The following is a 19,934-nucleotide window of genomic DNA, read 5'->3' as shown; positions in this document are numbered from 1 at the left end:
AAATAATATATTTATTTATTTATTGTTTGTTTTGTTATAAGGGAAAGAAAGAAAAGTAGAAAACAATGGTTGAAAGCCGGGAAGCAAAGTGGGTCGAAGGCACACATACCGGATGAAGTCCAGAACACAACTTCTTTGCTCCATGGAGAACGAAGAACTGAGGTACCATGAGCCTATGTCGGGCGGGAAGGCACTCGCACATAAGTGGTGCAGGCAATTGCAAAGATTCTTAAAACTTAAAGTGACAGTTCACTTTCAATGCTGTTCGTAGCGGGCTCCATGGATGATGTCACACACATATGAAAATATGCTGCCTGCTTGTCCCAGGATAATGCTACTTTACAAACAGCCTGGGAAACAATGAATGAAGATGCTTTTTATTTTTTACAACCCAAGAGAAGTTGGAAAGAATTATAAAAAGGAATCAAAGCATGTCTAGAGACAAAAACACCTCTGAAAATTTAATAGAATGCAATAAATCTTGACATAAAGGAAAATGGTAAAAAAAAACCAAACAAACAAGAGTTGAAAATGAGCCCCAAGTATCATACTGATGAAGGAGAGGTATTAAATGAGGATGTTTCTAGTTAGAAACCTAAACTGTAAGATGAAGAAAAGATAAAGCAAAGTATTTATAGAATAATTTTTCTGGAAACAGTCTGGAGAGATGCTTGCCAGTATCAACACCTATCATAATAACAATGACTCCGATGTTTATGCTGAGCCTTCATTTAGAGGCTGTATACAAAACAATCATATAAAGCTTTCAAAATTATGACATTATACCTGCAACTATAGAAAACCCGACACAATATTAAAAGGTATATTGTCTCTCTAGGGTTAGTTTTTTCCACTAAAGTACAATAACATTTCTAACACACAATGTATGGCAACTTAAGGAACATGAATTACATGTACCATTCTAGCATGATCCACTTTGAAGAAGAGTGTAAGTGGTGTGGCATTACAAGCCAAGTGAGAAATAACCATAAACCCTACCTCAATGTATACAACCCAGAGGCAGAGAAACACTATCAGATTTCCTCTACCATATGTCAGGAGCCAGCAGATGAGTACAAGTTCTTCAAGCAGACTGAAAGGTTATCAGTGTCAAGTCTCTAGGTTATAGAGTCTAGAGCAGGGGTGTCAAAGTCCCTCCTCGAGGGCCACAATACAGATGGATTTTCAGAATTTCCCCAATGAATATGCATGAGATCTATTAGCATACAATGAAAGCAGTGCATGCAATATATCTCATGCATATTCATTGGGGAAATCCTGAAAACGCCACTGGATTGGGGCCCTCGAGGAGGGACTTTGACACCCTTGGTCTAGAGCCTAGCCAGAAGCTTTCTATGGGTTTCAATATCTCTTCCTCCATCTCAACAAGCACCAACCCACTTTTTCTACCTACTTCAGGACAAGGATACCATACCACCTCTGTACAAGCCCAATACTTAACCATGGTGCACTGCGCCTCCATGACAGAGTTCACTAACTACCTGACTTTCAAGATCTTATTTCTGATAGCATCTGTTTCCCTTAGGCTTCAGTGTGACTTAGAAGAATTCTTACCTTGATGCTGAGTTTCTGTTTGCGGCGATCGTGTTACATAATTAATATAAAATTCAGCAGCTTTATTTAGGTACTTATAGAGCAAGCTTGCAGGCAGTCGAACATCTGGATTGTTAATTATTAGCGGAAGAACATCACATACTGAAAAAGAAAAAAAAATATCATATTATGATATCAGATATTCAGTATTTGATAGCAATGGTGACGATATACTGATTGTGGCTAAACTTGATCCAATTCGACTTGATTTAAAATCAATTAATGAAGGCCTTATAACAATACCCAAATGGCTTACAGATCATAAATTCGTCCTTAATGTTAAGAAGAGTACTTCTTGTTGGATAACAGGCCACCACCCACAACCAAGGATAGATATAAATATCCTTGGAGAGAAGATTCCATCAGTACAGACTTTTAGATATCTTGGAGTGATTGTCGATTATCAACTAAATTTTGAAGGACAAGTTTCTGCATTAATAAACTCCTGTTTCTATTCATTAAGAACATTAATGGCCTCTTTTACTAAGCCACGAGGCAACAACCCCAAAGCCCTTTAAATCTCTATGAGCTTTGGGGCTGTTAGTGCAGCAGAGCCACTAGTGCGGCTTTGTAAAAGAGGCCTAAGGGCAGTGAGAGGATATTTTCAAGAACAAAATTTGCATACTCTAATTCATGCATTATTGATTTCTAAATTAGACTTTTAACATCATATATATGGGTCATTCAAAGATTAACCTAAGGAGATTGCAAATGATTCAAAATACTGCTATTAAACTGCTGGGTTTTAAAAAGAAATTTGATAGTCACCTACATCATTTGTAATTTCATTGGTTAACAGTTTTTTGTTTTTACAAAATCCAGTTTAAAGCTCTGGTTCTTACACATGGAGCATTTTTTTCTTCAACAACTCAATTATTTACATTCTTTAACAATCTCTTATATGCCAACTAGAATTTTGAGATCAATTCAAGAAACAGGTTGGCTCTTCCTTCAGTTAACAGGGCTAGATGGGAGGCAACGAGAAATAAAGCATTTAATTTTATTGCCTCACAATTATGGAGTCATTTACCATGGGAAATGAGGTTAGAAGTAAATAATAAAGCATTTAAAACTATGCTGAAACCTTTTTATTTCCGTGAAGCATTTGGGCAAGATTCTGTTTTGTCAAAAATAATTCATATAAATTAGTAGAAATGGGCCTTTCAGTGAGAATCCTGTCATATAAAATTAATACAAGAAGTTCTGAATTTGCATGTGAGGATGAATATGTATATATCTTTTATTTGTATTTGTATAGGTCTGTCCTATTTTTAAATGGAGTTCTTTTCTATATATTAGATGTTGATAAACTGATTAGATTTGTCGTACGAACAAGCGGTATAACAAGATTTACGAACAAAACATTAAAAACTGTGACTCCACCTGCCCTCGAAGCAGCCCTGGAAGTGGAGATGAGAGCATCCCAGGGAGAGGAAGAACCACAGCTCGAAATCCCCAAAGTTGCTGGATCCATGAACACTAGGTGTAAAATAGTGGTGGTTGGTGATTCTCTTCTGAGGGGTAAAAAGGTGTCCATCTGCAGACCAGACAGAATGTCCAGGGAGGTATACTGTCTGCCTGGTGCCAATTCAAGATGTAGGGATGGTGTGCATCTATCAAAGAATGGAAGAAGTGCATTTGGCAGCAGGCTGGCTAATCTACTGAAGAGGGCTTGATATGTGGCACACAATACATTGTTGCACTTTACTAGTCACCACCCGTACAGACTCAAATTTAATTTACTGATTAGACAATTTTTATGGCTAAAACAGGTATGTTCCACTGTAGAGGAATTTAAACATCAAGCTCATCTCATGGAAGAAAAGTTTGAGAGTAAGGGTATCCCAAGAAGGCGATCAAACAAGGGTTCCTTAGAGCAAGATATGCTCAAAGGGACTTTTTACTTCCGGAGAAATGTCCACCAGAGAAAAAAGGGGGGGAATCTAGGGTTGAAGGGGAGATGGAGCATCCCCACACCCACACACTAATCATACCCATTAACTCAATCCCGGTAGACAGGAACTGGAGCCACTCTGATTCAATCCCGGTAGACAGGAACTGGAGCCACTTTGAGCCCCCTAACTGGTTCCAATTTCTCAAGCTCTATAATAAATACGCCAAAACCTTCTGCCGCCTAGACAATTGTCTGCCCACCATCATGAGAGCAGCCCCCACCCCCTTCAAGACTGGATCTCTCATCTAATGGCAAACAGCAAATTCCCAATCCACTTTGGCCATATCCTGGTCTTGCCCATTGTTAAGAATCGCTAAGACCCCATACAAACAACATCCAATTACAGACCAGTAGCCAACATCCCCTTCTCCATCAAATTGGTGGAAGGTCTGATCAACACTGCCCTGACAAATTACCTGAATAAATTCTCAATATTTCACACATACCAATCAGGATTATGCTCCCATCACAGCACTGAAACAGCCCTAGTCTCCATCAAAGATCACATCACACAACTATTCAGCTCAGGGAAACACGCACTAATACTCCAATTCAACCTTAGCAGCGCCTTCGACCTAGTGGATAACAACACTGACCTTAGCAGCACCTTTGACTTGGTGGACCACGACATCCTACTCAACTGTCTAGATGCCATAGGTATCTCAGGCCACATACTCAACTGGTTTAATGGCTTCCTAAAAAAAGATCCTACCAAGTCATCAACGAGCAAACCTACTCTCAAGCTTGGACCAACCCCTGTGGTGTCCCCCAAGGCTCCCTTTTATCCCCCACCCTATTCAACCTATACATGTACTCCCTAGGCCAGGAACTATCCAAACTGAACCTTCAATCATACATCTATGCTGATGACATCGCAATCATTGTCCCCATCTCTACACTGTCAACCGAAACCAGACACTTCCTCTCATCTATCATCAACCAAATAGAACAACTGTCAACAAACTTCAAACTAAAGCTAAACCTGGAAAAGACCAAGATATTTATGGCCTCCCCAACAAACAAACCAACTGAATCTACTATCAATCTAAATGGAAGAAATTTCCCAATTAACATTACCATCAAAATCCTAGGAGTCACCCTAGATCTGCAACTGACACTAGAAGCCCATACCAACATCCTAATTAAAAAATGCTTCCACTTACTATGGAAACTACGCACCCTAAAACCATACTTCGATTTTTTTTTTTTTTTTTTTAATCTTTATTCATTTTCTTATGTTACAACAAGTGTTTTAAATAGATTCATTAGAAATTTGAATATACACACTTGATTAATTCACATATTAATTTTAAATTTAACATTTCTTTAAAAACTCAATATTATATAAATTTATATTATGTCAAAAATCTAAATTTATATAATTCTTATTGAATATAATAATCCCCCATCCCTCCCTCCCTTCCAATCAATAATACATACAATCATCATTATTGTAAATTCATTCAAATATTGATATAGTATGTAGTAATCAGGAATAAAATCCCACCCCAATCCCTTCTATTCAATTATCTTATCTTGGGAAAAGTTAATCATTCATTACAGTATTCTGTTAACGGTCCCCAGATTTTTTAAAATTTACTCACATTGCCTTTTTGTGTTGCAATAGCTAGTTCCATTTTGTATATATGGCATACAGAATTCCACCAAAAAATGTAATTTAACATATCATGTTTTTTCCAGTTATTTGTTGTATTGCTATTCCAGTTAAAATAAAAAGGAGTTTATTATTACTTGATGAAATTTGGCTTCTTGCTCTCATGGTTGTTCCAAATAATATAGTATCATATGACAAGGCTACCGGATTTTCTAACATCCTATTAATTTGAGGCCAAATTGATTTCCAGAATGATAAAATAAATGGACAAAAGAATAAAAGGTGATCTAATGTCCCGACTTCAACGTGACAGTGCCAGCATCTATTAGACTTAGAGCTATCTATCTTTTGTAAACGAACAGGGGTCCATAAAGCTCTATGTAGAAGAAAAAACCAAGTTTGTCTCATAGATGCTGACATCGTACATTTTAACCTCCAAGACCAAAGTCGTGGCCATTGAGATGCATTAATTTGATGCTTTATCTCAATGCTCCAAATATCTCTAAGACCATTTTTTTTTTTTAAATTTACATATCCAGATATTAATTTATACCACTGTGCGGCTTCATGACCTATTGAATTTATCTGGAAACATAAGAATTCCAAACTATGATAATTAATAAGATTTTTCCATTCAGGGAACCATCTAAAATATTGTGATTTATTAAGATCAAATTTACGTTGCAATTGTGAAAACTCCAGCAACTTATCATTTTGTATTACATCATCTAAAATACGAATACCTGCTGTTATCCAATGTTTCCAGATGATTTTAAAACATACTTCGATTTTACATTCAGACTGCTGGTCCAGTCCCTGGTCCTAAGCTCACTGGACTACTGCAACATAATCTACTTAGAACCATCAAGAAACTGAGACTTATCCAGAACACAGCCATTCGACTAATATTTGGCTTGAAAAAATCCGACCACATCACCCCATACTAGAGAATAACACGGTGACAAAATTCATCACCGCTCCCGTCCCCGCGGATAACATTTTCTAGTGTCTGTTTCAACCTCAATCCTTCTACACCAGCATTCTTCAAAGCAAAGCTTGCGGGTCAGTGGTTGAGGCCATTCATACTCTGATTCTTCCCTCTCTCCTTAAAGAATGACATTAAGATGGTTTCCCACGGGAACAGTGATGAATTTTGTCACCGTGTCATTCTCTACCTCATACTACAAGAAATTTCACTGGCTACCTATCGAGGCCAGAATTATCTTCAAATTCAGTTGCCTCTGCTTCAAGACTCTCTTCGGCACCGCACCCACCTACCTCCTGAAACACCTCACCCTACAGGACAAACTCCACTTTTAACGCAGAACACTACTGTTCACATTTCCTTCCCCCAAAGGATGCAAATTCAAGATTCCTCAACAGGGCACTCTCCTTTCAAGCAGGGCTCTGGAACAACACCTTAAGTGATCTAATCCCGAAAAAAAAAGTTTCGGCAAAACATGTGGGATCCAGCCCTCCCAAGTCATGTCTAAACAAGATAAGTGAAATAATAATTAATTTGCATACTCTTTAAAGCTATGGGGGAAAAATATGTAAGCACTGATTCTTTGGACAAGTCGATAAAGGAATATTATAAATTTAACATTATAATACAAATTTAAAGGCCATTGAGGACATAAGAACATCAACACATAAAGCTTCCCAAATGAAAAAGTTTTTTCTAAGGGCGGTGGAGTGATGTTTCTGAGGCCAAATAGAAGTTCTGTTTTAAAAAAAAAAAAAGATAAACAGTGAAAAAAACAGCCATTGGGTTACTGCAGTAAGACTGGTGATAGTATTAATATTGCATATTTGAAATCATATCGCCAGACAAGGACTGAATTTAGATGGACCATCCTTAATACTGAATAGCCTAACTCGTGGCATTACCTTTAAGTCTTTGGGTCAATGGCAGCCACAATAGAGATGGTGCCCTGGGCAAAGGGACACCTGTGCCCCTCTAGAGTGCCTTATTGTCTTGTTGGTCACCTCAGAAAGACTCCCTGCAAGTTCTGCTCCCCTGGACAGCAGCAGCCAAATGCAGTGCGAGCTAGTGACTCTGTCCACAATCTCTGGTGAAGGGGATCCCGCTTCAGATCGATTCATGGATCACATTAACAACAGATGCCAGCTTATTTGGCTGGGGGGCTCATTGCAAAAGCCACCCAGTACAAGGCCAATGGACTCCACAGCAGAAATGGTCTATCAACAGGCTGGAACTTTGAACAGTTCGTATGGCACTGCTCTAACTGCAGTCTTTGCTTGAGGGCAAAGAAGTCAAGGTCTTCTCTGACAATGCCACTGAAGTGGCCTATGTCAAAAGGCAGGGAGGCACCAGAAGCGCACTCTTACAGGAGATGAAGGCATTGTTCTGTTGGGCAGAAATACACCTGCAGGCAATCTCTGCAGCACACGTGGCCAGAGTGGACAATGTTTAAGTGGATTATCTCGGCACATTACACCCATGAGAGTGGACATTGTCCCTGAAAGTATTCCAGGCCATTGTGAGAAAAAGGGGTCATCCGATGTTTGATCTCATGGCAACTACAAACAAGAAGGCGGATCGGTTCTTCAGCAGAAGATGCAAAGCTGAAGTGTAGGGCTAGACACCCTAGTTCAACCTGGCCAGAGATCAGGATACTGTATGTGCTTTCTCCTTGGCCTATGGTAGACTGGGTGATCCGCCGAATAGCTCATCACACGGGAAAAGTAGTTCTTGAAGCACCAGATTGGTCCAGGCACCTGTGATACACGGAACTCGTACAACTACAAAAGGAGCAAAGTCTCACTTCAGGTGCATCCAGACTTGCTCTCACAGGGGCCGATTGCCCTAAAAAATCTGGAACGCTTTGGTCTTATAGCATGGTTCTTGAGCATATATCGTTAGTCCAAAAGGATACTCAGAAGTAGTCACTGCTACTCTACTAGAGTCATAAAGCTGACAACAGTTTCAGTGTATGCTAAGACAAGGGAGATATTTTAGCACTGGTGCAGCAAAGAAAAGTTAGAGCTGGGCCTCTTGTCTATATTGGCATTCCTGCAGGAGGAAAACAAAAAGAAGAAGACCAAACCAAAAAGGATAAACACAAAGGAGCAGAGAAGACCAGATCTTCAAACCAAAATGTTAATGAAAAAACTGAGAAGTGGAATAAGAAAACGGACCCGACATGGACCATGTTTCAGCTACAGAGTCTGCATCAAGAGTCCTCAAGTTGTCTACTCAACAAAAAGACAAAGTAAATGAACTTATGTAGCAATCTAATTCAGCAAAAACTGTCATTCAAAAGCTGGGTCACTTCTCATTCTTGTCATTAACATTTTTGGTTTGAAGATCTGGTCTTCTCTACTCCTTTGTTTATCGTTCCTGCAGTTAGTGGCATCCCTTAGAGTTTAAGTAGCAGGACTCTCCTGATTCCAGGGCCAAGAGAAAAGAGAGCTTTGCTAACAGCCCTCCTGAACAGTCAGGTTCCTGAAAGATGACCTGAGACTACAGCCTCCAGTTTGAGAACCGTTTCCAACCTGGAACTTTAATATATTTTTACTGGGACTCAGCAGAGCCTCTCTGAGCCCTTCAGGTGGATTCCCTCATGGATCTGACTGTCAAAGTAGTCTTCTTGGAGGCAATTACTTCTGCCAGGTGAGTCTCAGAATTGCAGGCCCTGTCATGCAGAAAGCCATTTTTCTGGATTACAGAAGTGGGAGCAACTTTGCAGATGGTTCCCTCTTTCCTTCTTTTCAGGGTTTCATCCCAACCAAGAAGTTAGACTGCCAGCATTTCTCCCTACAGGGTCTAAGAAAAAAGACAAGGCCTTAAAGGTTTTAGACATCAGAAGAGTATTATTGTGTAACCTGAAGGTGACCAATGAGTTTCATCTCTCAGATCATCTTTTAGTGTTAACCAATCAGGGGATATGAGGCAGACACCCTTCCAAGGCTTCCATCTCCAGATGGATTCATAGAGCTAATACTCTGCATACATCGGTTGCGGCAAACAGCCGCCTATCTCATTGAAGGCACATTCAACAAGAGGAGTGGACCTTCTCTTGGGCGGATGCAAGGACGATTCTTCCTAAGGAGCTTTGTAGGTTGGCCACCTAGTCCTCCCATCATACTTTCATCAAATTCTACAGGGTGGACAAAGCAGCATAGAAGGATGCCACTTTCAGGTTCTCAGTATTATGTGCAGGCTCAACTCTCTCACCCTAGAGTTTGGGGACTGTTTAGCTACATCCCTACTGCTCAGCATACCGTCCCCTATTGCACTGGAAAAAGAGATTAGGTTCTTATCTTGATGTATTTTCTAGTAGATAGGGATGGTATGCTGAACACCCCCCTCAAAACAATTTATCTGATGCACCTGCTTTCTAACTCAAGCTTCATGGTCGGCTCCATAGTTAAAATTTCACTGTCAGTCAGACTATTAGATTATGAAGAGTCTGTGTACATGACTGTAAGAGAAGAATGGTTGAGCTCCATAAATGTTAAGGCTGTTATATTCTTATTTGCATTTTTCTTACATGCATTGCTTCTCTCAGAGGCTTGTTAATGTTTTAGCTACATTACTGTCCATTCAGTTATTGTTTTAAACTTCATCTGAGCGGATCAGACAATTGATGTTAGGGAATTCCCCACACCCCTCCTTCTCCTGTCACCAGCTTTGGTACGAACTGAAGTGGACAGAACAGTCCAGGGAGGAGGAGGAGCTGAAAAGCTGCGATTGACATCTTCTGCAGTAGGCTTGCGAGAGCATACCATCCCTATCTACTGGAAAATATATTATCAAAGTAAGAACCTAATCTCTTTCTCTTTAATTTTTAAGCAAAAAAGAGTTACACTCAATTTGAGGGTAAGAATCAGACCTACACACAGGGATAGCATACTAAAGAAATACACACAGGGCTAACATACTAAAGGAATACATAGGTTAGGACTTGCCTGTTTAGACTGTAAGCTCTTTTGAACAGGGACTGTTTTCTTACTCTTTGTGACCCTGTACAGCGCTGCGTGCATTTGGTAGCGCTATAGAAATAATTAATAGTAGTAGTAGGACAAAAAAGATACTGGAAACAATAAATAAATATAATTTGAGGTGAAAAATCCAACGGGAGGGCACTATCACATATGCAAAAATTTCTGAAGGGCGAGAACAAATAGATGCATCCTCTATGCTCCATGGAAAAACAAAGACCGAGATACCTGTGCTCACACATTAAGGAAAGGACCAACTTCTGCATACATTTTACTAGCAAGCATTCGTGGCAGGCTCCATCAGATGATGTCACCTAGCTATAATAATATGAAGGCCTGCTTGAAATTGGAGAAAATAAAAACTTAATTCATAAAGTGCTAGAATATTATCTGCTGTTTGCAATTTTAAATTATGTCCATTGGCCAGCTTTCTACTGAACTTGTGAAATACTGCAAAGGAGGACACATATCTACATGCAAAGCTCAAAGCAATCATTCCAACCAACAAATTTGCTAATAAAAACATAGGCCCTCTTTAACTAAACCACAGTAGAGGTTTCTACCAAACCCAAGGTGCTAAATGCTCCGATGCTCATAGGAATTCTATGAATGTTGGAGCATCAGAATATTTAGCGCTCCAGGCTGCTACCGTGGCTTAGTAAAAAGGGGGGATAGTGTGGTACTGACAACATTTCAATTATGTTTTTCTATAAAAGAGAATCATTGAAGCGGCAGCTCAATTGTTCAATAATTTCCCCTGATGCAGCAAGAAGTGCGAAACAGGGCCTGTCGGGAATTCTATATATTTTTTCTCCCAGGCAATAGAGTTACAGCAGTACTGGGAGAATAACATGGGATGATGGGTTGTATTAATAGAAGTTTCATCAGCCGGAAGCCTGAAGTCATAATGCCATTGTACAGGGCCATGGTGAGACCTCATCTGGAATACTGTGTACAATTCTGGAGGCCACATTACCGTAAAGATGTGCGCAGAATTGAATCGGTTCAGCGGATGGCCACCAGGATGATTACAGGCCTCAAGGGTCTCTCGTACGAAGAGAGGCTGAACAAATTACAGCTCTACACTCTCGAAGAACATAGGGAGAGGGGAAACATGATTGAGACATTTAAGTACATCACAGGACGTGTCGAGGTAAAAGATGATATTTTCTTTCTCAAAGTACCCTCGGCCACAAGAAGACATCCGCTCAAACTCAAGGGCAGGAAATTTCATGGCGACTCCAGAAAGTATTTTTTCACGGAGAGAGTGGTGGATCATTGGAACAAGCTTCCAGTGCAGGTGATCAAGGCAAGCAGCGTACCAGACTTTAAGAACAAATGGGATGCCTATGTCGGATCCCTACGAAGGTTAAGTTAAGGAATTGGGTTATTATGGCATAGACTAAAGGGGTGGGTCAGTAGGGTGGGCAGACTTGATGGGCTATAGCCCTTTTCTGCCGTCATCTTTCTATGTTTCTATGTTTCTAACGTGGACTGCTAAGATTTAAACCATGTCCGGAGGATAGAGCACCTTTGAAGATAAGTTTTCCTATGAATTGTTATTGAGTTTTTAAACGAGAATACTATTTAAAGAATGTATTAACCTTTCATATGGAGTTTTTGTAGACCAAGGATGTTTTTTCCTATGTAGCTGTATAGTACAGCTAACACAGAGTTTTTCCAGGTGACAGCAATCACTGGAAAGAACTGAGGTCTTTTCTCCGTTAAAAAATAGGAAACTATCTCGGATTACATCAGGTACAGTGGGGTTTTCTGAATATATTCTGTGTGGTGAAGTGAATTTTCTATATATTCAGCTTGTATTGAGTATTTTTTTTTCTATAAAATGGGCCAAATACTCAGCATTTTATATGGATTCAAATTAATTTAGCATTCTCACTACTTACCAAACAACTTTCTAAAGCAGTTGACAGGGGATTCCTGGTCTTCAATGTTTTCAGCTTCTAGCAATGTCTCTCCAAGGCTTACCTGTGTTCAAAAACATACGTATCAAATGAAGTAAATTAAGTTAGATTAGCCATGTAATTAGTTTCTTGGATTTACCAGACTAATACATTAGGAAAAGGAAAGAGAACACATGTATGAATCTTGTTAGCAAGGTAAAAATTATTTCAGATTTAACAACTACAGTATTTTGGAAAAAATGTTAAAGAAAACTACAATTTTTAAATCAATGAAAAGCTCTGGTTAGTCTGCTTAAATCTAATTATCATAGATCAGGGGTGTCCAACCCGCAGCCCGGCAAGGTGTTTCGTGCGGCCCGGCTTGAAATGTGACATGTGGGCGTTGTGGCGTTTTGCTCCTTGCTGGGAGATCACAAAACGCTGAGTTGCCCACATTTCACAGGATTAGTACAGTGCTAGGAGAGCAGCCTCGCGCTACTCAATGTGATGTTGCAAGAGCATACGTACGCTCTTGCAATACTGCGCATGTGTGGCCTGTGGTATATGGCCCCTAGTGTGTAGGCCTGAGTGTGCAGCAATCAAAAATAATTTTACATTTAGAATGTTCAGCTTCTTAAAGTGGACCAGTATCCTGACTTTTAAATATTACTTTATATTCCTCCCTCCTCCTTATGCTGAATCGGCAGCTAAGGTGTGGAAGGGACCAAAACCTTTCTTTTAGCTTAAGTCAATATTTTTTTCCCAGCATTGCTTCCACAATGCAAAAGAAAACAACACAAAAAAAGAAAAATTACAGATGAAGGAAGAGTGTTTCATGAAAAGTGGACAAATGAGTACTTTTTTGTTGAGGCAAACAGTAAGGTACTCTGCTTAATTTGTGGTGACTTTGTTTAAGTTTTCAAAGATTATAATTTGAAAAGGCAATATATGCAAAAACATGCTGCCAAATTCAGCACATACAAGGAATGTGTAATAAGGACAAGATAGTGGAACTGAAGAAAAGTCCATCTCCTCAACAAAATTTTTTATTTTAAAGTGATAAATCAGACAGAATCTATTGTAAAACTATTTACGTGGTAGCATATTTAATAGCAAAAAAATCAAAACCATTTAGTGATGGTGAGATTATTAAGCAATGTATGGAAAATGTGGCAGATATAATTTGCCCTGAAGAAAAAGGAAATTTTTCTAAAATCAGTTTATCTCATCAGACTATAGCTAGGCGAACTGAAGAAATTGAAAAATATCTCGAAAAATGCTAATTTTAAATATTATACTTTGGTGGTGGATGACAGAACTTATGCTACAGATACAGCTCAACTTGCCATTTTTGTTAGAGGTATTGATAATGAATATAATGTCACTGAAAAAATGGCTTCTTTAGTGCCATTAAAAGACACAATTAAATCAAGAGATACTACGAAGCAGTAAAAAAAATGTTAAAGTAATTTTCTTTGTCCATTGTCAGCATATCTGGTATAGTTACTGACAGTGCCCCGGCAATGGTAGGTAAGAGAGGGACTTGTAAAATTAATAAAAGATGATGCAATTGCAGCCCAAAACTCACATTTGATGACGGATCATTGCACAGTACATCAAGAAAATTTATGTGCAAAAGCTTTAAAAATGGATAAAGTCATTCAAATCGTCATTTATAATAAAAAAAAATCTCCTACAGCAGATTGTGATTTATGATGGGGCAGTTCTGCAAATGAGGGGTAGATTTTTTTTAGTGAGGTAAGCCTTGGAGAGACATTGCTAGAAGCTCTAGCGGCTGCCGCACAGCAACAGCCCCGAAGCCCTTTAAATCTCTATGGGCTTTGGGGCCGTTAGCGCAGCTTTGTAAAAGAGGCCGTAAGATTTTTTTTTTTTTTTACAAATTTGTAAATAACAGCAGCTTTTGAGATATTCAGTAACATGCTAGAGCCATCATCGTGTTGACCCTCAGCATTTTAATGAATATCTCAATGAAAAAAAATCTACTCCTCACCTGCAGAACTGCCCCATCACAAATCACAATCAGCTGCAGGAGATTTTTATTATTATTATTATTATTATAAATGACTTTGTTTGCACTTTATTGGGTGTTAGGTTCACCAAGGCTCCCCAAACTCAGCTCTCACACCCTCTTCAAATCTTAATAAATTATGAGTGAGCTAGCGAGGGCCATGGAAGTGACTGAATCTGATTTTTGGAACCCCTGCTACATGCAATTAATATGCGACAAGTGAGGAACCATTCAACACAGCAGTGTAATTAGAAACTTCTCAGTTCAAGGAAAGCCAAAAGCAGCAAGTAAATTTTCTGGCTTTGGATCTAAGATGTACAGACTGAAAGAGACAGGAAGATGGGTGGTTGATTTTCCACATTTTGGATGGCTGCAGACTTTGAAGGCAAGGTAATTTTTAATAACATGAAATTGCCAATTGGCTTGCACCTCAATTATGTGTTATATCTGTTTTTAAAGGAGACATTACTTTAAAAAAAAAAAAAAAAAAATCAAAAACAATTTTAAAGGGACACTGTGGAGAGGAACCCACAACAGCAGTAATATTAACTCTGACTGAGTGATCCTCCACGTGTGCCGCTGACAGCAGGAGCAGCCACAAGCTTCCGCATCCCCGCTCTGATGAGGCTCACCTCTGAAGAGGCTCACCATAGCTGTTATAGAAGTGAATGGGAGAACCAGGAGGGTAAATCCCTGCTCTTCATTTGGAATGCGAAAACCGGAGGGAATGGTATAGTTTACGTGGTGAAGAACTTAAGTGCACGACAGAAGAGCAGGACTTGGGTGTGATTGTATGTGAGGATCTTAAGGTGCCAAACAGGTTGAAAAGGTGAAGGCGAAAGCTTGAAGGATGCTAGGGTGCACAGGGAGATGTATGGCCAGTAAGAAAAAGGAGGTATTGATGTCCCTGTATAAGACTTTGGTGAGACCTCATTTAGAATATTGTGTACAATTTATTTTATTTATTTAAAAATTTTCTATATCATTTTATATCAAAACGGTTTACAAAATGGTTATATACATAAAATGTTAAAACAAATCAGGACAAGCAGAAACAGACAGAATCAATTCTTACAACAATAAAGATCAATACTCAGAAAAATGCATCAACAAATAAATGTGTTTGTAACAGTTTTCTAAATGAACTCCTATCACTGCATTTCCAAATTTGGCCAACAAGGGGATTCCATAATTTTACCCTTGCACATGAAAAGGTCATTACATTGGTTTCCGCATATTTTGGGTTGATATTTGTTTTTAACAATGCAGAATTTTCTGAACGCAGTGATCTTGTTGGCTGATAACTAGACATCTTACTCTTAAAGAATTCTGGAATTATACCATATAGAAACTGGTGACAGATCATAATTGCTTTGTTTTGGATTCTAAATACAACTGGCAACCAATGCAGTTGTTGAAGATATGGAGTAATGTGCTCATATCTTGATGTTCTTGTTATCAATCTAGCCATGGCATTCTGTACCTGCAATGCCCTGTACCTGGCTTTGGTTATTCCTAGGTACAGCACATTGCAGTAATCCAGCTGCGACAAGATCATTGTCTGTACAACGGCATGAAAATCAAATGGTGAAAACATTGGTTTCACATGATACAATAAATGTATCTGAGCGAAAAATATTCTGGAGGCCATACCTGTCTCCCCCGCTAAAAGCCGTATTCACGGTTTTTCAACATTTGCAGGGGTTCCTGGAACGGAACCCCCGCGAATATTGGGGGAGTACTGTATAATGAGAACCAGTTCAAATTCCAGTGCAGTTTTCTGTGATCTTGGGAAAGTCACTTAAACTTCCATTGCCTCAGGTACAAACTTAGATAGTACCGGTAAGCCCTCCAGAGACTTGCTGTATCTGAATGTAACTTTGCCTTGTACTGCATCTGAAAAAAAGTATAGAAACATAGAAAATGACGGCAGAAAAGGGCCATAGCCCATCAAGTCTGTCCACTTTAATGACCCACCCCCTCGACTTTACCCCCCTAGAGATCCCACATGCTTATCCCATTTACTTTTAAAATCTTGCACACTGCTGGCCACAATCACCTGCAGTGGAAGTTAGTTCCAATGATCAACCACCCTTTCGGTGAAGAAATACTTTCTGGTGTCGCCATGAAATTTCCCTCCTCTGATTTTTAGCGGATGCCCTCTTGTGGCCGAGGGCCCCTTAAGAAAGAAGATATTATCTTCCACCTCGATATATTTAAAAGTCTCAATCATGTCTCCTCTCTTTCTACGTTCCTCGAGTGAATAGAGCTGCAATTTATTCAGCCTTTCCTCATACAGGAGATCCCTAAGCCCCGAGACCATCCTGGTGGCCATTCTTTGAACCGACTCGACTCTCAGCACATCTTTTTGGTAATGTGGCCTCCAGAATTGTACACAATATTCCAGGTGATGTATTTGTACATCGGCATGATGACTTCGGGCTTCCAGCTGACAAAGCTTCTGTGGATACAACCCATCATTTGTCTAGCGTTGGATGAAGCCTTCTCCACCTGATTGGCAGTTTTCATGTCTTCACTGATTATTACTCCTAAATCCCATTCTACTACAGTCTCGGTTAAGGTCTCACCATTTAGTATGTAAGTTCTGCACGGATTTCTGCTGCCAAGGTGCATGACCGTACATTTTTTTGCATTGAAGCCGAGCTGCCAAGTCGCGGACCAATGTTCCAGTATTTCTTCACCGAGAGAGTGGTTGATCCTTGGAATGAGCTCCCGGTGCAGGTGATCGAGGCAAACAGCGTGCAAGAATTTAAGAGCAAATGGGATGCCCATGTGGGATCCCTTAGAGAGTTAAGCCAAGGGAACCTGTCACCAGGAGTGGGATCCCCAGGATAGTAGACTTGGGGGTGGGTCGGTAGAGTGGGCAGACCTGATGGGCTATGGCCCTTATCTGCCGTCATCTTCTATGTTTCTATGTTTCTATGTTAGAAGTAGAGCTAAATTTTAAATCCCTTCCACTTCCCTTCTCTGTTGCCACTGAACATTTACATGGTGTTATTACAATAAAACATTAAGTGAGACAGCTTGTTTAAAACTTTAAGAAGAAAAAAAGCTACCTTCAGTAATCCCCTCATGATAAAACTTCCAGAATTTTAGCCAAACTGACCAAAATACAAACTCTAACAAGACAACAGAAAAGGTTTCAGAATCAACCAAGATAAAACGAAAACATATGTAGTTGCAATCCTTATGTAGAACCAGGTGTTAACCTCTTTTCAGCTTACAGATGCTCTGAATTTGGGAGTAATCCTAGCCAGAAACAGTTGGAGGAATGGATTTGGAAATAATGATCCACATCATTGTGGGACCTTAACATCTACACACTAATAATAATAATAATTTTATTCTTATATACTGCCATACCGAAAAAGTTCTAGGCAGTTCACAACAAGGTGAGGGGATACAGATAAAATACAAATTAGAATAATGGACTTAAAAACAGATAAAGACAGAAAGCATTTACAATATAATGCTGAAAATACTGACATGGCAGGGAAAGAAGTAATACATAGAACAGATAAAATACATCAAGTTGACTATAAGGAACTTGATTGAAAAAATGAAGCAGAATGCATTAAGACAGTAGTTCCCAACCCTGTCCTGAAGGACCACCAGGCCAATCGGGTTTTCAGGCTAGCCCTAATGAATATGCATGAGAGAGATTTGCATATAATGGAAGTGACAGGCATGCAAATCTGCTCCATGCATATTCATTAGGGCTAGCCTGAAAACCCGATTGGCCTGGTGGTCCTCCAGGACAGGGTTGGGAACCACTGCATTAAGATACCAGCCTTTCAAAGAGTTGAGTCTTTAACAATTTTCTAAAATCAAGATAGGAAGAGACCTCTAACATAATTTTTCCAAGCCATACATTTAATTTAGCGGCTTGAAATGAGAGGGTTCTCTCAAGGAACTTCTTATAACGACTGCATAGAGAGAGAAAACACTTTATAAAAAAATAAGACATGTATTTTTCTCTGTAAACATTTTCCAAATATCAAATATACAGCACTATTCAACAACAGTGTATGTTCAAAAGGTTCCAGGACTGATTTTATTGTTAAATATATTTATTGATTTTTAAATCATATAATCAAGAATAACTTGTACAGAAAGCAAGATTAGTAATTCTACATAAAGCAAGAAATACTTCAACAACATTAAGATCATTATAACTAATATGTTCAAGTCCTCAAATTATGAGATCCAAGATTCCTTAGCAAGAACAAAGAAAAGAATTGAACAAAATGAACACTCTTACACTTGAAGTTAGCTAGAGGGTTGGTTGCTGGGATTAATCAATAATCTTAGGGCTTATGATTTTTCTGCCTCCAAACGGGAGAGCGCTAGAAAGGAAGTCAAATGACTAGGTTCAAAGAAAACATATTTAACTGTTCGGTGATGCACTATACACTTACAGGGATGTCATAAATAAAAGGTAGCACCTAAATATGTAATACCTGGCTTCAACATTAGAAATTCTTGACGACGCTTTTGAATCTCGTGATAAATCAGGAAATATCTGTACTTTAAAGTTCATAAATTCTTTCTGTCTATTTTTAAAGAATAATTTTAACAACCAAACTTTATCAATAGAGAGGGCTACTGTTACGATCAAAGTACTTTGTTCTACAGTCTCTATCAGATTTCTCCAATAACTCTGATACATCCAATTGTCCTTGGTCCGAAGACCTATTTAACGATTTATTCTTGTTAGGTAAATAATAAACTCGAGATAAAGGAGGTATTGAATCTTCTGAAGCCCCCAAAACTTCAAGAAAATATCTCTTAAACATTTCTCTAGGTGATACCAATGGTAGCTTAGGAAAATTAATTAATCTTAAATTGTTGTATCTGGAGTTATTTTCCAAATTCTCCATCTTTCTCCTAGGATTTATATTGTCTTTCATTAGAATATCCTGTAGTTGTTTAGATGATTTTATTTCCTGTTCAAGCTTCTGAACAGAAGAATTAGAAGCAGTCAATTCTTTTTTCAATACTTTAAGTTCAGTAGAATGTTGAGACAGTTCCCCCTCTATTAACTGAAGTTTGGGACTTATGGTCTTCACTAGTCCAGCCATAAGATCCCACAATGAGTCCAGAGTTACTTCTGAGGGTTTTTCCAAGGAAATTAAAGAAATAGAAGTGTCATAGTGCTCACCATCCATTGGAATTCCTTGTCGCTGTCCCTGAGGACTTGCTCACCTCTCCTTAGTTGATTTACTCTCAGCTTTTTCCAAGGAGCTCATTTCAATGTGAGCTCCTAACAGCAGGCTCTGCGTTGGACTACTTGCCTCAGGGGAAGGCAAAGCCCCGACATCCGGGGTTCCCATACCCCTTGGAGAGCGGCTTAGCTGAGGTTGCGGTGGCGGCGCCCTAACGTCGGGGCTTAAAGATGTTTCTAATCCCAGAGGAACTGCTACGGCCTCGCTCTCACCGCTGTTCCTCTGCGGGCCCCTATCTGACGTCAAAAAAGCTCCCAGCATCCGTCTGAGGAGCTCCCCGATATCGCCAGCTGCGGGGGTGACAGTGGGCCGCGAGGCACCAGCGGCACTAAGGCCCCTCCGTTTAGGCATCTGGTAAGCAATAACTGCCTGAGGTCTGTTATAAATGTTGTGTTGGAGAGACAATCCTCAGAGCGGTTCCTCAGAAAATCCAGTCTGACGCCATCTTGGATCTAATTTGCCCCAGGACTGATTTTATAGAACAATCTTACAACTTATTCCATTGGGTCCCCCTCAAAGTACGTACGTATACACTTTTCTCAACATCATTTATCCTTCTGAAAACAGTCCTTAAATGCATCTTCAGGAATTGACAAAAGTTGCT

At 39.4% G+C, this 19,934-nt stretch overlaps 1 protein-coding gene across 3 annotated transcripts in view; it reads right to left on the bottom strand.

Annotated features, from left to right (window-relative positions):
- The window catches only part of INTS10 (integrator complex subunit 10), a 203,639-nt gene that overhangs the window by 147,573 nt on the left and 36,132 nt on the right, over positions 1-19,934 (bottom strand). For all 3 annotated transcript variants that reach the window (XM_033915345.1, XM_033915356.1, XM_033915365.1), the window contains 2 exons: positions 12,059-12,140; positions 1,576-1,716 (listed from right to left, as the gene is read on the bottom strand). In XM_033915345.1, the coding sequence (XP_033771236.1) occupies positions 1,576-1,716; positions 12,059-12,140 (223 nt within the window). The remainder of the gene's footprint in view (positions 1-1,575; positions 1,717-12,058; positions 12,141-19,934) is intronic.

This window comes from Geotrypetes seraphini, chromosome 1 (assembly GCF_902459505.1).
Source record: "Geotrypetes seraphini chromosome 1, aGeoSer1.1, whole genome shotgun sequence".
Lineage (NCBI taxonomy): Eukaryota > Metazoa > Chordata > Amphibia > Gymnophiona > Dermophiidae > Geotrypetes > Geotrypetes seraphini.
The sequence above is the reverse complement of the archived record's forward strand: the minus strand, read 5'-3'. Positions and strand labels throughout refer to the sequence as shown.